Below are 16639 nucleotides of genomic sequence, written 5' to 3'. Positions count from 1 at the left end.
GCACGGGTCCCCCACGGGTGGGCAGCAGCTCCCCCCAGACCCCCTGCTCCTGCGTGGGCTCCTCTCCACGGGCTGCAGCTCCGGCCCGGGGCCTGCTCCTGCGGGGGCTCTCCATGGGCCGCAGCCTCCTCCAGGCCACATCCACCTGCTCCACCGGGGGCTCCTCCACGGGCTGCAGCGTGGAGATCTGCTCCGTGTGGGACCCATGGGCTGCAGGGGGACAGCCTGCTCCACCAGGGGCCTCTGCACAGGCCGCAGGGGAACTGCTGCTGCGTGCCTGGAGCACCTCCTGCCCTCCTGCTGCACTGAGCTTGGGGGCTGCAGGGCTGCTTCTCACTCCTCTCTCCCAGTTGCTGTTGCACAGCAGATTTTTTTCCCTTCCTTAAATCTTCTCTCCCAGAGGCCTGCCCAGCGTCACTCCCTAGCTTGGCTCTGGCCAGCAGCAGGTCCCTTTTGGAGCCAGCTGGAGCTTGCTTTGGTCTGACATGGGGCAGCTTCTGGGCTCTGCTTACAGAGGCCACCCCTGCAGCCCCCAACTACCAAATCCTTGCCACATAAACTCAATGCAGCCATGTGTCTCTGGTGTCGCTAAAGGCAAGAACTGGGAGAAGACATAGCAGCAGCACCAAACATTTGGGCTGATGTCCTCAGACTGGCATCCAGAACATGTCCTAAGGGCCCTCGAACATTATGGCTTTTGGGAGAGGGGGGCAATATGCAGAGCAGCCTGAATATGGCACTGAGCCATATTTGGCGCATTCTCTTCCTGGTGGAAAACCTGAGTTTCCTTCCCTGCCCAGTAAAGACAGATTCATACCTACTTTTCCCAGCACTCATTTGAGTTGAACAACTTGCCCATAAGTAAGGCTTTCCCAGCCCGTATGCAAAATGGGCCACAAGGCAGACGGGAACGGTTAATCGTCAGGTCAAACAGCACAATGGACCATTGCTCTCTACTCCAGTGATTACAGCGTTTGCTGGGGTAGGGACAATATCTGGGCTTGGCATTTTACCCTAAACAGTTGTTGAAACATTAGGTAATGGTTCCCTGAGGCAGAGCTTAATAGCTTGGTCACATTAATATGACTCAAATGAAGGACTGGAGCTTGCATCTCAATGCACTACTGCATTATGGAGATACCCAGATGGCAAATGGCTGGCTCGGGCACCTCTGTCCCACTTAGGCAAGTCAACAGCTGCTACAGGAAGTGTCATACAACAGCAGAGGATATAGCACGTACAGAGCCCATACCTGTCTTTCCTTTGCTCGGGTCACCCAAGTGAGTGACAGCGTTCCAACAGCCCCTCTGGGAGGTGCTTCTAGAGCTCTTTGTAAGAAATATGTACTAATGTCACTGATAAGCTCTTCAGTTTTGCTGTTAAGCAAATCCTTGCTAACTAACTACCTTTCAGTGTTTCTTGTCTCCACCTCCTTTTGCAGATACCTGCAAGAGTTGCTCAGAGACTAGAAGGCAATGCCCCATAAAAAGGCTTTTCCAGATTTTTTCCTGCAGTAGGTGGCCTCCTTATCACCTTTAATAGCTGTGGCATTGGACACCTTTGTTAGTGTTTCAGCCAGGCTTGCCAAAAATTTAGTGTTCCAGCTTCAGAGTAGGAATTGCAAATATTCATCTTTCAATCAACTGCCAAATGCTTCCTCAGGAACAAGGAGAGGGATGGCTACTTAGTGAAGCCAGACTGCATCCTAAACTGCAGCTTTCCAGCTCTCACCTTTTAGATCCCACACTTGTTCAGACTAGCAGCAAAAAGAGGCCATAAATGGCAGAAGGCTATGAAGTCCAATCATGAAAAAGATCAGAATGAAATTCAGGAATACTCTCCTTCATTGCACTGGGCATGTTTCCCATAGATCGTAACAGTAGGAGAGAAATGTGTACACCCTAAGAAGTGTGCTTCTTTTGCTGGGAGTCTGGGTGCTTCAGACTTGTTTTAAATTGTTAACCAACCCAACCCATTCTATGATTCCATTACTCAACGACAGCATTTGAACTGTAGCCAGGCCATTATGCATTGAGATGCACAGGCAGGGTATGACAATAATTAGAAAATAAGCATGTAACAGTATTTTATAAAGACCTGCTCCTCACAGAGGCTTTATGTGTTGTGGTCATCCTGCTGAAAGAAGTGGAACTGCTCAGAGCATGTAAAGTTAAGCATTTGTGTAAGTCTTTCTAAGATCAGGGTTGTAAGGCAAAATAAAAATAAATAAATAAGACTAAGCCTTTACAATGCATGGTTGGTATGAGCTTTTCAAACATTCATAACAGTTAAATAAAAATCAATTTTCTTCACAAAGAAGTTGGGCATTATGACTTAGGCAGCTATTTCCATGGCAAATCACAGTTTTCAAATATCAGTCATTTTGCCAATAACAGTTGATTAAAAGGGTCACAAGAGAAAATGGGAGAAATGTATTCTGCTTCTCATTCTCAGTTGGAAATGGTCTGAATACTTTATAAGTAAACTTTTCAAAACTGTTCACCAAGCATTTGAAATTTTAGCCTAGAAGGTGGATGTTTCACAAGCTAGAAATATAAGAAAAAACAACTTTATAATAAAAAATGTTTTGCCATCTTAAATATAGTGCTAGTTGTCACTTACTTTAATACCTGATAATATGGTTTTATAAATATACAAATAACATACCATTTTGCATCTAGTGCTTTGATTCCAGGCTTTTAAGTCTTCTAGGAAGAAAAAAGTAACTAAGCAGGAAGCAAAATGATAAAAATTCAGGGCTTTTTTTCTGTTCACTTCTGAAAACCGAAGTGCAGGAAGCATAAAGGTATTAGTGTTTGCAGGTGTTAGAAGAACCGATAAGGCACTGGCTTACTTGATTGCACCATGGGATCATTCTGCTATAATCCCAGTAGAATTTTAAGCAATGATAAACGTAAAAGAGCTTTTCATGTCTTTTTCTACACTAAACAGGAGACCTCATCATCACTAACCATATTCTTCAGCTCGGGCAAAGGTCTCTGCTGTGTTGCAAAAGCTTCTTTAGAAGAGCAACTCTAACAGCAAAGCAAAAAAACAGTGCCTTCACCTCCAAAGAGAAAGCTACCATTCTACCTCTTAGAAGGAATCCTACCACCACAGGAAGCAAATATTCATCCTCACACCGAACTCCATCTTTCTAGTGTTCAAACTGACTGAAATCATATTTTCATTCTGCAGTGTTCTGGCTAAATTGTTTTATTTACTCACAAGATTTAATTAACACCTGCTGAAGTCAATGGAAAAACTATGATTTGAATGGGAAGTGGTCAACCTTATGAAGAACACTTGGAGTGATAAGATAAATAGTGTAAAATTGCAGTAATATGTGGACAGATATCTTGGATACACTTGTAACAGCTACAGTTAATAACAGCAGGATTTCACTTTAGTTTCCTAAGGTTATGTCTGTATGTTTGCATCCATGTAGCTGAACACACGTTTTAACCCTCTGGTCACGATAGCTCACCTATTCCAAGTTGATGTTGCTCTTGTTGCTCTGTTGCTATGAACGCATGTAGTACTTGGTAGGAATTATTTTATATTTTTTTAATGGTAGATATAGTGTGATTCCTTGTGGCAGCAGAGTTACTCCATAGGGTATCTTGGTCCTTTGGAAACATGGGATGACTACATCCCAGAACCAGATACAAATTCCAATATGTCTGATGCACTATCTCAGCCAGCACCAAAGAAGCTATGAAAAAACAACAAAAATGGCAACAGACTTAACAATCCTTTCTAATGACTGGTCAGTAGATAGTACCAGAGGATATCGTTCCAAATCTGTTCTAGGGAAAAACAGCTTATGTCAGCAGAGAAATGCTACATCCTTTGTTGAGATATGTAACTCCACCTGAAGTGTCAAAGATTTTCTCTGTTGATCTTTAATTCCCTGTTCTCCAAGCACAAATGCCTTCTGTAATGTCAAAGAAGGATGTAATTCTTGGCCGTTTGCACAGCATATGCACTGGCCTGAATTGCAATTTTATGCAGATATGTCTGAAATACAGGACCTGACATAGTAGAGCTGCAGTCCGCCTAGCCCACTGTCCTACCTCCAGAAGGCACGGCTACTAAAAGACACAGCCCCCCCATACCATCTTCACCTCAGAAAATACCTTGCCAGAACAGAGGTTCACAACCAAAAGAAAAAAACGTTACCAAGTACTACCTTGGGCAGATATTGTCATAACAGCTGTAAAAGTGCAGCTACCAGTAGCATTTTCTTCCCTCTAGTCCTTACACTGCTTTGGAGAAGTTAAGGTGACACTAACAGTGCTTCCGTTGCCATTTAAGCATATGGGAACTTTAGCACATGGCAGACTTTGCAAGGATGCAAAGTGACATTCAAGTCAGATCTAGCTCTAGGGAAGAGAAGCAGAAAGTCAAATCAGGCAAATATTATGGAGTAATTTTAATACACTTGTTCTTAGCCTTTTTTTTTTCCTTTTCTCTTAGGTATAATTGATCCTTTGGAAATTAAAAAAAAAAAAGCAAGTTCATTTTGGCTTATAATGAATCACAGCTTTTGCGACAATTGCAAAGTGCCTGAATTAGGAGAAAAATAAAAATTTTTAGAAGCACACAGAGAAAAAGGATAAGGAGAAATGGAAATTATAAAGAAACATTTATGATTTATGAAAAATTCTTCATTTTACTGCTAATCATAATGGACTCCTGCTGCTTCTAACCTTATTGTAATCAAAGGGGTATATTCATTTCTTGCAGTTATGTGCACATAACTCCTGTTGAAACTAATAAGTGTTATGCACTTGCTGTGAGGGGCAAAGAGGTGCCACACAATTAAATCATTTACTATAGCTGTATTGTAAATGATAAGAATGGCTTAGAGTGTTATAATTATAGAAAACATTGCCCATTTTTTAATTTTATAAATGATATATAGCACTGACCCTTCAGCCTTGTGCTTGGGGGAAGGCAGAAATGATGGCAGAGATTGGAGGTGGTGGTGGGACAGATTTCTGTGCATGGTCAAGCTCTCCAAATGCCTCCAGCAAGTCTTGCTATGTGCTCTGTATGAGACTGCTTAACTGCTTTTCAACAAAGCTTCCCATCAATGCCTGCAGGGCTGGGTAAAAGCTGCCCATGTCACCATGCCTGAAGCTGTGGAAGGAGTACATCTTGGCAGAACCAGACACCACACTAAAAAAATCAGGTATGGCATCTTGAAGAGACAGCAGAGATATCTGCATTGACCAGCAGGAAATTAATATCCCCTTTCCCAGGGTATTAAGGAACCTGCAAGCAATTGTCTTGCCTGTCTTGGTTTGTACAGTTTAGATGTGCCCCCTTTGCATCAGAGTCCAAAACAGTGGCAGAATGAACAGCCACTGTAGTTATTTTGTGTGATCCCTTCTGGGACAGTCTGCTCCACCTTGAACAGTCTGACTACAGTTGCAGGTAAACTGCACAACTATCAGATATATATAAAGATTGCCATTTCAATTTTGTATGGCAGGCTGAGATAAACTTTCAATATTAAAAATCAAAATTGTGCAGTTTAGCTATTAGATTAGAGCTAGAAATTGGTTTGATAAAGCTTAACCAAAACATTTCCATCATGCTCGCCAAGGCAATTTCACACAAGATGATGTAGATTAATTTAATATATCCTTAAAAATGTTTAGATTTTGGTAAATTGTTCTTATCTAATAGAAAACTGCAATCATGTTCTCCAGTCCTAAGCAATATAAAAACAAATAATATAAAAATTAACAATATAAAACAATATACAATATAAACAAAATATACAAAATATAAAAAGAAAGTGAAAAGTTCATAAAGCTGGGCAAAAGACTATGCACATGGGTATCATAAATAGTGAAGAAACAATTCACCACATATATGCACAATTTAACATGTATAGAAGTGTTTGAAGAAACATTGTTTAAGGCTGCTGTACTTCACACAGTCTCAGGATGCCCTGGCATGAGTATTCTTGAATACAGCACAACACTCCTAAGGCAGCTTAGTAAAGGAAGGATTATGCAAAAAGCAGGAGAAAAAAAAAGAAAAAAAAAAAAAAACAGGTTCCAAAGACGAACTCTTCAGAAATTCCATGTCACTTTGAATTTAGATGATTTGGTTTGGAGCATCGTAGACTGTTGGAAAAGCAGCAGAAGTACCACCTCACCTTAGAAATCACCATCACTGTCTTCTCATGTGATACATAGCATCTAATGGAGGGGTTGCTACCAGTAATTAAACCAAACTCATCTTCAACCCTAACACAGCACACACAAGCCCATGAATGTTACAAACTGGAAATGAGAATAAATATCCAAATCCCAATTTAATTAAAAAAAAATAAGTAGCGCTCATTCTCAGATGTGCCAGACGACTCAAGGCTTCAGTCTAATTGCTTTCAGAGGCTGTGGACAGACATCCTCCTTCAGATCCAGCTGTGCTGCTAGGTGTTACTACTTCAACTGCTCATCTGTTTTGTCCCCTGTCCTCCTCTTCCTACCCCTTCCCTCCCCTACAGCTAAGCATCCTTTTGAACCAGACAACACAGAGGTTAGTGTCAGCATTTCTTTCTTTGTGCCAAGTAAAACCATCCGGGTTAGTCTAATCAGTTTAAATAGGAGGTGGCAGCAGTGACTGTAGCCACTTTCTTTGGGCAGAAAGGCAAGGATGAACAGCCAGCAGGCAGCGGCTTGGGAGCTGAGGAGGAGGAGAACTAAAATGTTCAGGTGCAGAACAAAGGCAAAAAGCCAGTTCACATCTAATTAATTATTTTGTGGTGCTGGAGAAAACAAACAAACAAACAAAAAACAAAGCAGCAGGACACTGTACTGGCCATCCCCATAAGCCTGGCATGCTGATCTCATGATTTTCCTGCTTCTACCACGACCTGAGATATAACAGATGTGATAACACAAGGGATTGCCTAGCTCCTCACATGTGGCATGTTCCCATCCAGGAAATCCCAGTCAGAAGTGTGGCAGCATTACCTGGATGGTACACATAACCCAGAAAGCTCAACAGCTCCCAAAACCATCAGATACACTATCTTTGTGTAGCACAAGTCGTTTGTACCACATGTTCTCTTTCAGTGCGTGACTGAACAGCAAATCCTGTATCCCTTCTCATTTAGGAGATGATACAGGTTGACTCTCTCCTCTCTCCCCTTTCCCCAACACGAGCTGTTTGAAGATGCTGCCATGAAGTGTTTGCTATTAGCAATGTATCAAAAGGGTGACATGTCAAAATAGTAGGACCCATGTGAGAGCCAACCCAATCTCCACATCCTTGTCCTTTCAGAACTAGGCCCAGTGATGCAAGAAGCATACCAGCAACTTCCTCATCAAGTGAAGCCCTGCTGCAGAGAGCTTGGGAACCCCCACTAAAATCAGCAGACGAAGCTGGAGAGCTGGGGTGTGGGAGGAAGTGCAGTCCATGGGAAACAAAATGAAGAAATTAGCTAAGTCACCTTGCTCTCAGTGAGGGCAGGTCATAATCCTCCCCAAGTCCCAGTGGGAAGATACGAGCTTAAATAATGAATCTCTAAATCTCCTTTGTGACGTGCAGAAATGTGACTCCTCTTTCTCTGCCTCAGCTTGTCCTCTGCAGTTGTTTGATTCCCAAGGAATTGTAATAGAGTTACTGATTCTTCCCCAGCACAAAGAGGGGGAGGGAATATTCACCAAGGAGTCATTCTTACATTTTAAGTCACCTCCTGTCCTGCCCCAGCCAATTAAGCAGTTTTGTTACAGCCTGTTAAAAAGTGACTGTATTCTGCCCCAGAGCAAGCTGCATTCAGAGAGGTGAGTGAAATCTGGGCTTCTCTCGGTTTCAGCATTTAAGTGTCCTCTAGATTAAAAATTAAAGAGGAGATATTTGTGTTAACCTTTCTCAAAACCTGGGGAAGGATTGAAACAATTTCGAAACCTCAGACAGCTTCAGAGGGAGACTCTGCAATTGTGCTACCAGGCACAGTTACTCCTCATAACCCTGAGGAAGACAGGGCAAAGGCTTACAGTAACAAGTATCACTTTCATGTGTGAAGACGTTGATTCTTATTCCCATTATCCCTACAATGAAGTAGGACCTTCAGGTGAAAGTAAATATTATTTTCTTTTTACATTTTTCCTTGATGTTACATCAGGGATAGATTTAAAGGGAGGAGGGTTGATGGGTCTGCAGGTCTGCTTATAGCATTTACCAATCCCACATAAATTCTTAGCCACAGCTTGGAGAGCAGCTGCTCCCCTTTACCCACTTCCTTAAATTTTGTTCACATCTTCATCAATTTTACGCTACCACAGTTTGTAAAAAGAGTTTTTTGTAAATGAGAACCAAAGCACATATACATTTTGGGGATCAGTCCCTCTTTTGTTTTATTGGCAACACATAGTGAAAATAATTACTTCTATAGTTACAGTTGTGTTCCAGAGGTTATCTGGGAAGCTTTCCAGAGTGGGATTAGAGAGTAGAAATGACTTTTATGTGGCTGATAGACCCTACATGTTCCAGGGTGCCTCAAAGGCTTCGATTCCCATTATATGCACTTGTGAGTGGTTCTTTAAAAAGTTCCAGTAAATTATGTTCTCAAATGAAGATGTGTTACTGCCTGTGGTACAATGTTACTAATTTCCTTTGTACAAGAAGATAAAGCATTAAACAGAGGTATGAAGGACACCTACAGTACCCCTTCTTTATGACTCATGTCTGTCCATCTTCACAATCTTTTCTTTTGGACTCACTGTTTGAAGACCCTTTCACTCTTCCCTTTCTAGAAAACATTTATGCTCTGAATGCCCTGATTTGCTAGGACAAATTCATCTAATTCACTTTAATTAGGAACATGGTAAACTTCTACTCGTGTACAAAAGATGAAAGGTAACAGCTAGCAAGTGATTATTTCTATCAGTAGGTTTCTGTATAGCATTTCAGACAAAACATTCTTGTTCTTAATAGCTTGAATGTCTCAAAAGAAATCCATGGTAACTTGATCAACAGTGTCTGAATCTTTTCACAGGCTGGATGCTTTTCAAGAAATAATGATATTTGAATCATCTTTCTTAATGAAGAAGATAGCATCAATATAATGTGCCAGTTCTGTTGCTTAGCCACTCAGAGCTGGCACTGGCTTCACATTAGGGCTGTTCACTTGGTGACTGCAGGGTGCTAAGGCCCTGATCCAAGGAAGTAATGAAGTAATGAAAGTAATGAATGTGCCTAAACATAAGCCTGAAGGTAATACTTCAGACTATCTGTTCAGTGCTACACTCCTGCTCCAAGCGCCTTACAGAAATAGGATGAGAAAGCTTGGAGGGAGGACGGACCTGTGTTATTTGCAAACACTTTGGACAAACAGGCCTCAAAGGAGAAGCAGACATTACACAGTACTGGGAGCGGTGGTCTCTTGAACAGATCCAGAATATGTGAATCATTCACATCAATCTCCCCTATTGCCTGGAGGATCAGGAGGCACAAAAGCATTGTACTGAACTGCACTACATCGGACTGTTGTTAACTGGAACCTTTAAGCATGATAAGCCCACTAGAGTAGGAATCTTTTTACTTATTCTGTTCTTCTTGCTATGAGATGTCTATGACAATACGCTTACTATTACTTAGATAAAATGATCTCTGCATCCACTCAGAGGTGTGAACTGTAGCCAGACATGAGGCCTATGAATTACCAAGGCCAAGTCCACCCTTTGCTGGAGTATGGAGAGTTGGCCAGACACCCATACAGCATGCTCCAGGCAGGATCACCGATTTAGCTGACCTGTGGGCAGACAGGAGATCCATCTCCCTCCCGCTTTCAGGATGAACAACCAACAGAACAGGAGATTTGTCCTGTCTTCAAGGTTTCTGCGATGAGAAAATAAGAAACTTTAGCCCGGAACAATGTCGCCTAGCAGCAGAAACCACAGACCTAAACAGTCCCAGCCTGGGAAAAATGTATGGACATAAGCTGGGAGCTTATGTCTCCACAGAGACCCAGTAAAGCATGAGTATGCCTGTGCATCAACACTCTGCTCATGCAAATGGCTTGGATGCAGTGACCTCAGCACACCACAGTCTGTGGAAACAGTCTTGAAGGAATAAATTGTTATATTTCACTGTAAGTTAATTGTGTGCATGTTTCTCATCAGTATCCCATCGTCAAAATGGAATATTGGACATCTCTCCTTTTTTTTTTTTTTTTTTTCCCTCAGCTGCATTCCTATTCTTTGCAGAGGCAAAATCATTCATGAATCTTAAACAGCTTTTGCACAGAATCAGCTCAACTAATGAAAAACAGAGAAGATTGCTATAATCTCTTGAATCTAAAGAGTAATATAGAGCACTGATTCCATCAGGATGAGGAAGAAAGGAAAACATGAGAAAGATAGCCAGGTTCATTATGAATGTTTGCAATACATTTCTTTAAAAAATGTGGGGGAGGGAGAGGTCACACTATTTGAACGATACCATTATTTTACGTCGTCCTTCTTCTCATTACTTATGGACAGGCTGATGCTGAGATTTAGCACAGGAAACAGTTTTAAGAATCCATATATTCTTGGCTATAGTTCATGCCCTCAAACTGTGCCAGAACTACAACTGAATGTTAAATATCTAATCTACCTATGCATTGTTAATACATGCATTACCATCATATTGAAATAACATTGAGCACTAATAGCAACTTTTTTTTCCTTTTTAACAAAAAGAACATGATACCCAGAAAACATATAGAAACAGTAGGTGTAGCTAAAACCAACATACACTGAAAAAAAAAATATATGATTTCTTCCTAGAGATTGTGTTCCACTGTAGATGGCATGCAATTAGATGTGACCACATTAGTGGTTAAGGCGTACAGAGGACTTCTTCATTTGGGACACATAGGCAGGTTCAGGTGCATGTTTATCACTCCAGGCAAGATGGATGATGGTGCTTCTGCCAATTCTCCACAGACTTGCTGTAGAGGTGGAAACCACACCGGCATGTCAGCTCTCCCATACTGGCCTGGGTCACAGGAGGGACTTGGTACAGGCACAGCACCCCATTTGTAAGGATTTTCTGGATCTGGAGCTTGTTCTAGGGCCGCTGTGTGGTAGGTACTGCCCTGGGCTGTTTCAAGGCACTAGCTTGGCCAGAGATTTCTAATCAAGCACTGTTTTGGGTGGATGTTCCTTTACAAATTAAAAGGCTAGTCAAAGAAATTAAACTGTGGAGGCATGTCTCCTCTTTACTGTCATGGCTTCTCTTACCTAGTTAAGCTCTGATGGCTTCAAAGCTAGGACTCTTCCTTCATGTTTTTACAGATCCAGCACAAGGGAACTTCAATTTCAGTGGCAGCTGCTAAGCACCACTGCAATACATGATAATTAATATGAACTAACTGTGTGTACCAAAGAAACCAGCTGACTGGCAGGCCCTATGTACTCACCTCTGAAAAGATTATCCCTTTATTTTCCTTTATGCTTATAAATACATAAATAAGCATATATATATTCCCCCAAAACAAACAAACAACAACAAAAATTTACTGAATGACCATTTAAAAACAAAGTAAATAAGGCTTGAGATTTGGAGAAAATGGGAGAAACATTTCTAAGCTGTGAAGTTTTTCAGGATTTTAAAATGTTGTCTGCCATTTTTCCTAATTGTTTCTGGAACAAATATGCTAGGTTTTCATTACTTACTCAAATGTCTGATTCATTATGCTTTTCTCTTGCAAACAAAAAAAGCCTCACTACAAGGGGAAGAACTGGAGACCAGCCACTACATAAGCAATTACAAAAAAAAAAAAAAAAAAGAGATTCAATATCCTTGGAACAGATCCTGATTACCAACCCCCAGACCTACTCCACTTCTTCCTGACAAGTATCTTTTCTTTTGTACTGTCTTATGCAACATTCTGCTTTGCTTTGGTCTACTATTAATCTAAATCACGCCTGTTCTAGTAGTTAGGATCCAGTTCTGAGGAGTACTACTTCCTGCTTCCTTACTAGGAGAAGCTCTTTCTGGGGATGCAACCCTGGCTAGGAAAAGCAGCTGCAACTCTCCAGCAGTTCACCAATGGCCTAAAGGGGGATACTTATTCTGTAGTCCTGTACCAAACTAAAATATTTATGTTTCTAATGCAAATACTGTTTCTGGTTTTTTTTTATTCATTTGTCCTGTCTCTGAGACATCTGTTACATCTTTACTCTGTTACATCCCAAGAGCAAAGTGTCACATTTATTTTTGTTGGGGAAAATAAGTTCTTACTTCATGTCTTTACCCCAAGATGTCCATACCCCACCATATCAATTTCTTATTTCAGGTGTTGAAAAGCAGGAGAGGTGACTTATGCTCATTGTTTTCATTGCTTTTCTTTCCAGGAACATGATATGTGTTTTGTCCTTGTTTCCTCTGGCAAATCTGGTACTGTGGAAACACTGCGACAGGAAGAAGTACCTCGGCTGCCTAAAGAATAAGCACCTAGCTCTTAACACCAGCTAAAGTTAGCTGAAATGAATCCCACTCTTAGTCACTGATACTTTCTGCGTAGCTCAAAGCTACCTGTTACAAGCTGCTCATGCTGTGCCAGCAGTCTTGCTTCAATCAATGCAACACCTCGCACAGTGAGACATGACCCAGCTAGTGGCAGAACTGATTTCCCTATTCTTTAAATCAATGAATTCTGCCATTGGTTTTCCTTAGGACCAAAATATTTCTATATCTGTAGCATAATAATATAAGTATGGCCATGCTGGTTCAAAGCAAAGGTCTGTGCAGCCCAACAGATAAAAAGAAAAGAAAAAATAATCAGAGAGAACGTTAGAAGCAGTACTGGGATATAGTGACTACTCCAATCCCAATATAAATTTCCAGGAGCTAGAAACTACACTACTTCCTGAGCTTGTAATTGTATCTGCATCACTCCAAAAATATAGCCTTTGTTTGGCCTAATGTCCTCAGCTTTATTTGTTGTTGTTGTTTTAATTTAATTACACGTGGGGCTTTTAAAATTTCCTGGGGCAATGAGTTCCACACTTTCATTGTCTCCTGAGTACCTATGGCTCTTCTACTAAACATGCTGTTTAATAAATTGTTCCCTCTCTCCTGTCAACCTTGTCACCCTCTTTATGAAGTTTCTAATTCTGTCCTTTCCACACCTACCTCAAGATATTTTTGCCTTTATTTTTTTTTCCTGACAGACCATAACTGCATATAGCATTCAAGATGAGAACACAGCACAGGTTTGCATGGTAACAAAAAGAATGTTTTTTACTATGTTCTCCATTTCTTTCCTAATAATTTCTAATATTCCATTTGTCTTTTTGACCACTGCTATGTTTGAGCTCATGTTTAGGAAGAATTATATGTAATGATTCTAAAATCTGTCTTCTGAGTGGTATTAGCTCATTTAGAGTCCATCACTGTGCACATACAGTTAAGGTTGTTCTCCTCCATATGCATTAGTCTGCATTTATTGACAATGAATTTCATCTGCCATTTTATTACCCAATCACTCAGTATTTCAGGCTCCTTCTGCAAGCCTTCACAAACAGTTTTAGTTTTGACTGCTGTAAATAATGTTATGTCAGCAGCCGGCTATGCCAATTCACTATTCAACTACTTTTGAAAGAGAGGGTTTAGTGGCATGCTGAGTAGTGCCTGTGGAATTACACCAACCACCTGCAGCTGCCATGAAACTTCCCCTACCTCCTAACCTGTTAAAGCACCGGGACACCCTGACAGTCCCCATACCACCCTATCTCTCTGGGGTACCCAGGCCATATGGCTGCCCCCTGCTCCTTCTAGAGACATCCAGAAGTTGCTAGATAGCGCTCATCCACACCTTCTCCCCGTCTTTGTCCGTTCCAAGAGCCGTGCCTCCTGGCCCCAGCGGGGGACGACATGGAAATTTTCCGCTTCCCGCCCACGCCTCCCGGACAAGCTCCTCCCGCCCCTGCGGCCTGCGGAGACCCGCGGCCCCCCGGCGCCCCCGTTCCCCGCCTGGGCGCGGCAGGGCGCGGACCAGCCCATCGGCCGCTCCGGGGCCCGGCCGGGCGCACGGCGCCCTCTGGCGGCCGCCGGTTGGCATGGCCGCCTTGTGGCCGGCTCGGTGCGGTCACGGTAACACCATGCCTCGGTGTTACTGAGGGAGGGAGCAGGAAACAGACCGCTCGGCGGGAGGGAAGGAGGCTGCCTGGCCAGGGGGCCGGATGGCTGCGAGATAAAGCTCCCAGAGTGCACGGGCAGTGCAGGATGCGCTCCCGGAGCTTAAAGTTTGAAGCTTTTGGAGAGGAATGCGGCAGTGGTACAGTTCCCGATTCCAGCTCCTGCTAACAATGCCGGTGGTACCCTGCTGCACTCACTGCTCTAATCCCTTCCCAAGCTGTGGCGCCATCACAATGCTGTAGAACTTATGTGGTGTCCAGCAGCAGCAGGAGATGAGTACTTTTACAGGAAAAAAATAAATCCTGTTTGCTCTTCCCAAAGGGAGGTGGGAGGAGAAAACGGAACTGGGAGCTCTTGAAGAGGAATAGCTAATGAACAGGGAGCCCAGGACCCTACCATCATAGTTTCTTTTGCCTGGGAACTTCTCTACCATAACTCAGAGCTTAGGGCTTTTGTTAGCATGCTGTTAGCTGCTGGCAGACTAGCTGTCTATGGTGTACAGTGCAGACTGAGAAATGCCAAAAAAAAAGTAGTAGCTTTCTAGTTTATTCTTCACTTGCTCTGAGACGGCATGGGGAACTGAGGGTTCACCTCCTTCTTTCTGGGCAGCATTGTGTGTTCATACAAGAGCCAATGCTGTAAGAGATAACTCATTCACTAGGCACACTCCTTGGAGTAAACCTAAAACCTATCCTGTTTGGGACACTGTGCTAACCCAGATGTTTCCAGGGGTCTTAGAAACAGCATCTCAGCAAAGCAAAGTTCAGCACAATAATACCTGCATGAACCCACGTGTTTAAAGCTAGCCTGTACATCTCTGCAGTATATGGCGCTGACATGATGCACCAAGAAGGAAGTTCAGATACAAATTATCTGACTACAGCCATGGGTTAGCTCATTTCAGTGCAGCCCATTCCACCAGAGGCAGCATGAAGACATAACAAGATTTCTGGAATGTTTTTATTTTCATAACATTCACTGGGCACTTCTCATCATTCAGAAGTGTCTCCTTGTTCTGTATTTGTACAACACCTAGCACAAGGGGGTTCTTAAGTGCTAAAGTGCTCTGTAATCTCAGCCTAGTGCCTTGAGGAGTCCAGGTGGAAGCTACATTTAGGAGAATTAAGCAAACACAGACTACAAATCCAGTGAATAATACATCTGCAGTCCCCACATTAGTAGAAAATTTCATCACATGCATTTGGGGGCATATTTCCTAATCCACAGCTTCCAATCTGTATTTGTGACTGCAGACTATTGGTCTGAAGGCTACATGTTTCAGCTGTGTGTAGAGAAGACCTATTGCAAGGTTGAGCGCAGCCATGATGTTGAGGAGGGGCTGTGCAGACACTGAGCCATTCCCCTTTCCTCTGATGTAGTACATACACTGTTTGGTGTGGGTGAAACTTCAGGTGCCAAATGAGGCATTAAATCATCCTCGTTCAGAAAGCCTTGTAAAACTTGCAGTTATAAGCCAAAAAGGCAAAACCTGACCTGATTAGCATTTCAGGCCAGTCACCATGAGATTCAGGTACACTGAACAAATTGCAAATGGATCCACTCCTTTTGATTGTGTACCCTCAAATGTTCCCACTGTACTCTATTAATTTGAGTCAAACTCTTCTGATTTTCTCAGCCATGAACTAAGCCTACATTAGCAATGCAGAAAGTGCATTAGCCTGGCTTCCTCCACATGTAAAGGTCTCCAGTGCACTTGAAGTCCAGCACTTGAGCTGTGGTCCAGAGATACTAAGCCAGCACCCCAGGCAGGAATCTTGGTTGCATGGACATAAAAAAGTAGGCAGATAATTTGTTGGCTGTGTTTTGTCATGCAGAAGGTAGCTAAGCACATGCTTGTAGTCATTCTCCCCCACCCCCCTTCTCTCTCTCTCTCTCTCTCTGGAAGAAAATAAAAATACTCTCAAACTGCAGTTATCACAGCCACAAGCCCATGTAGATTCTCTCACCGTCTCTCTTTTCCTCACTCTAAAACACTTTGTATGCATTTGGTCTTTAAAAAGGTTGCTGGAAAGATTTGTCAACAATTCACTGTGGAGACAGAAGTGGGAGGAGAAGCTGGCCGTTAGCACTAAAAAGAAACTGCCAGCCGGCAGATTCAAATCAGGTTAAACAACCAGCTTGGACATGACGTTTAAGACATTGTTTGTCTGTCTTTCTCCCTGCTCCAGATGCAAATAGAAGAGAGATATAAGCTGCACTGATCTTTGTTACAAAAAAAAAAAGAAAAAAAAAAGAAAAAAAAAAGTAGAGTCTCGCAGGTCCACAGAGACTCTTGAATTTCTTTGAACTGAAGTGTTCTGAATGTGATTAACTCAGTGACACGTGGTGAAAATTTCTTAATGGAAGGATTTTTGTGGAAGTTTGAGAGTATCTTTTCTGATGGTGAATCAGGAAATAAAGAGATTATGCTGCAGCTCTCATTGATTCTCTGTATGCCTATTACCCAGGCTGGGTCTTAACTGTG

At 42.4% G+C, this 16639-nt stretch overlaps 1 protein-coding gene across 7 annotated transcripts in view; it reads right to left on the bottom strand.

Annotated features, from left to right (window-relative positions):
- LOC310896986 (uncharacterized protein) overlaps nt 1-16412 on the bottom strand; it is a 102839-nt gene extending 86427 nt beyond the window's left edge. For all 7 annotated transcript variants that reach the window (XR_014581960.1, XR_014581961.1, XR_014581962.1 and 4 more), the window contains exon 1: nt 13832-16412. Coding sequence is in view for 4 of the 7 variants with exons in the window: in XM_083830061.1 (XP_083686187.1) it covers nt 13832-14019 (188 nt within the window). In the remaining 3 variants the exon portion in view is untranslated. The remainder of the gene's footprint in view (nt 1-13831) is intronic.
- Between the last annotated feature and the right edge of the window lie 227 nt (nt 16413-16639).

The sequence above is a fragment of the Anser anser genome (assembly GCF_964211835.1).
Source record: "Anser anser genome assembly, chromosome: 1".
Lineage (NCBI taxonomy): Eukaryota > Metazoa > Chordata > Aves > Anseriformes > Anatidae > Anser > Anser anser.
The sequence above is the reverse complement of the archived record's forward strand: the minus strand, read 5'-3'. Positions and strand labels throughout refer to the sequence as shown.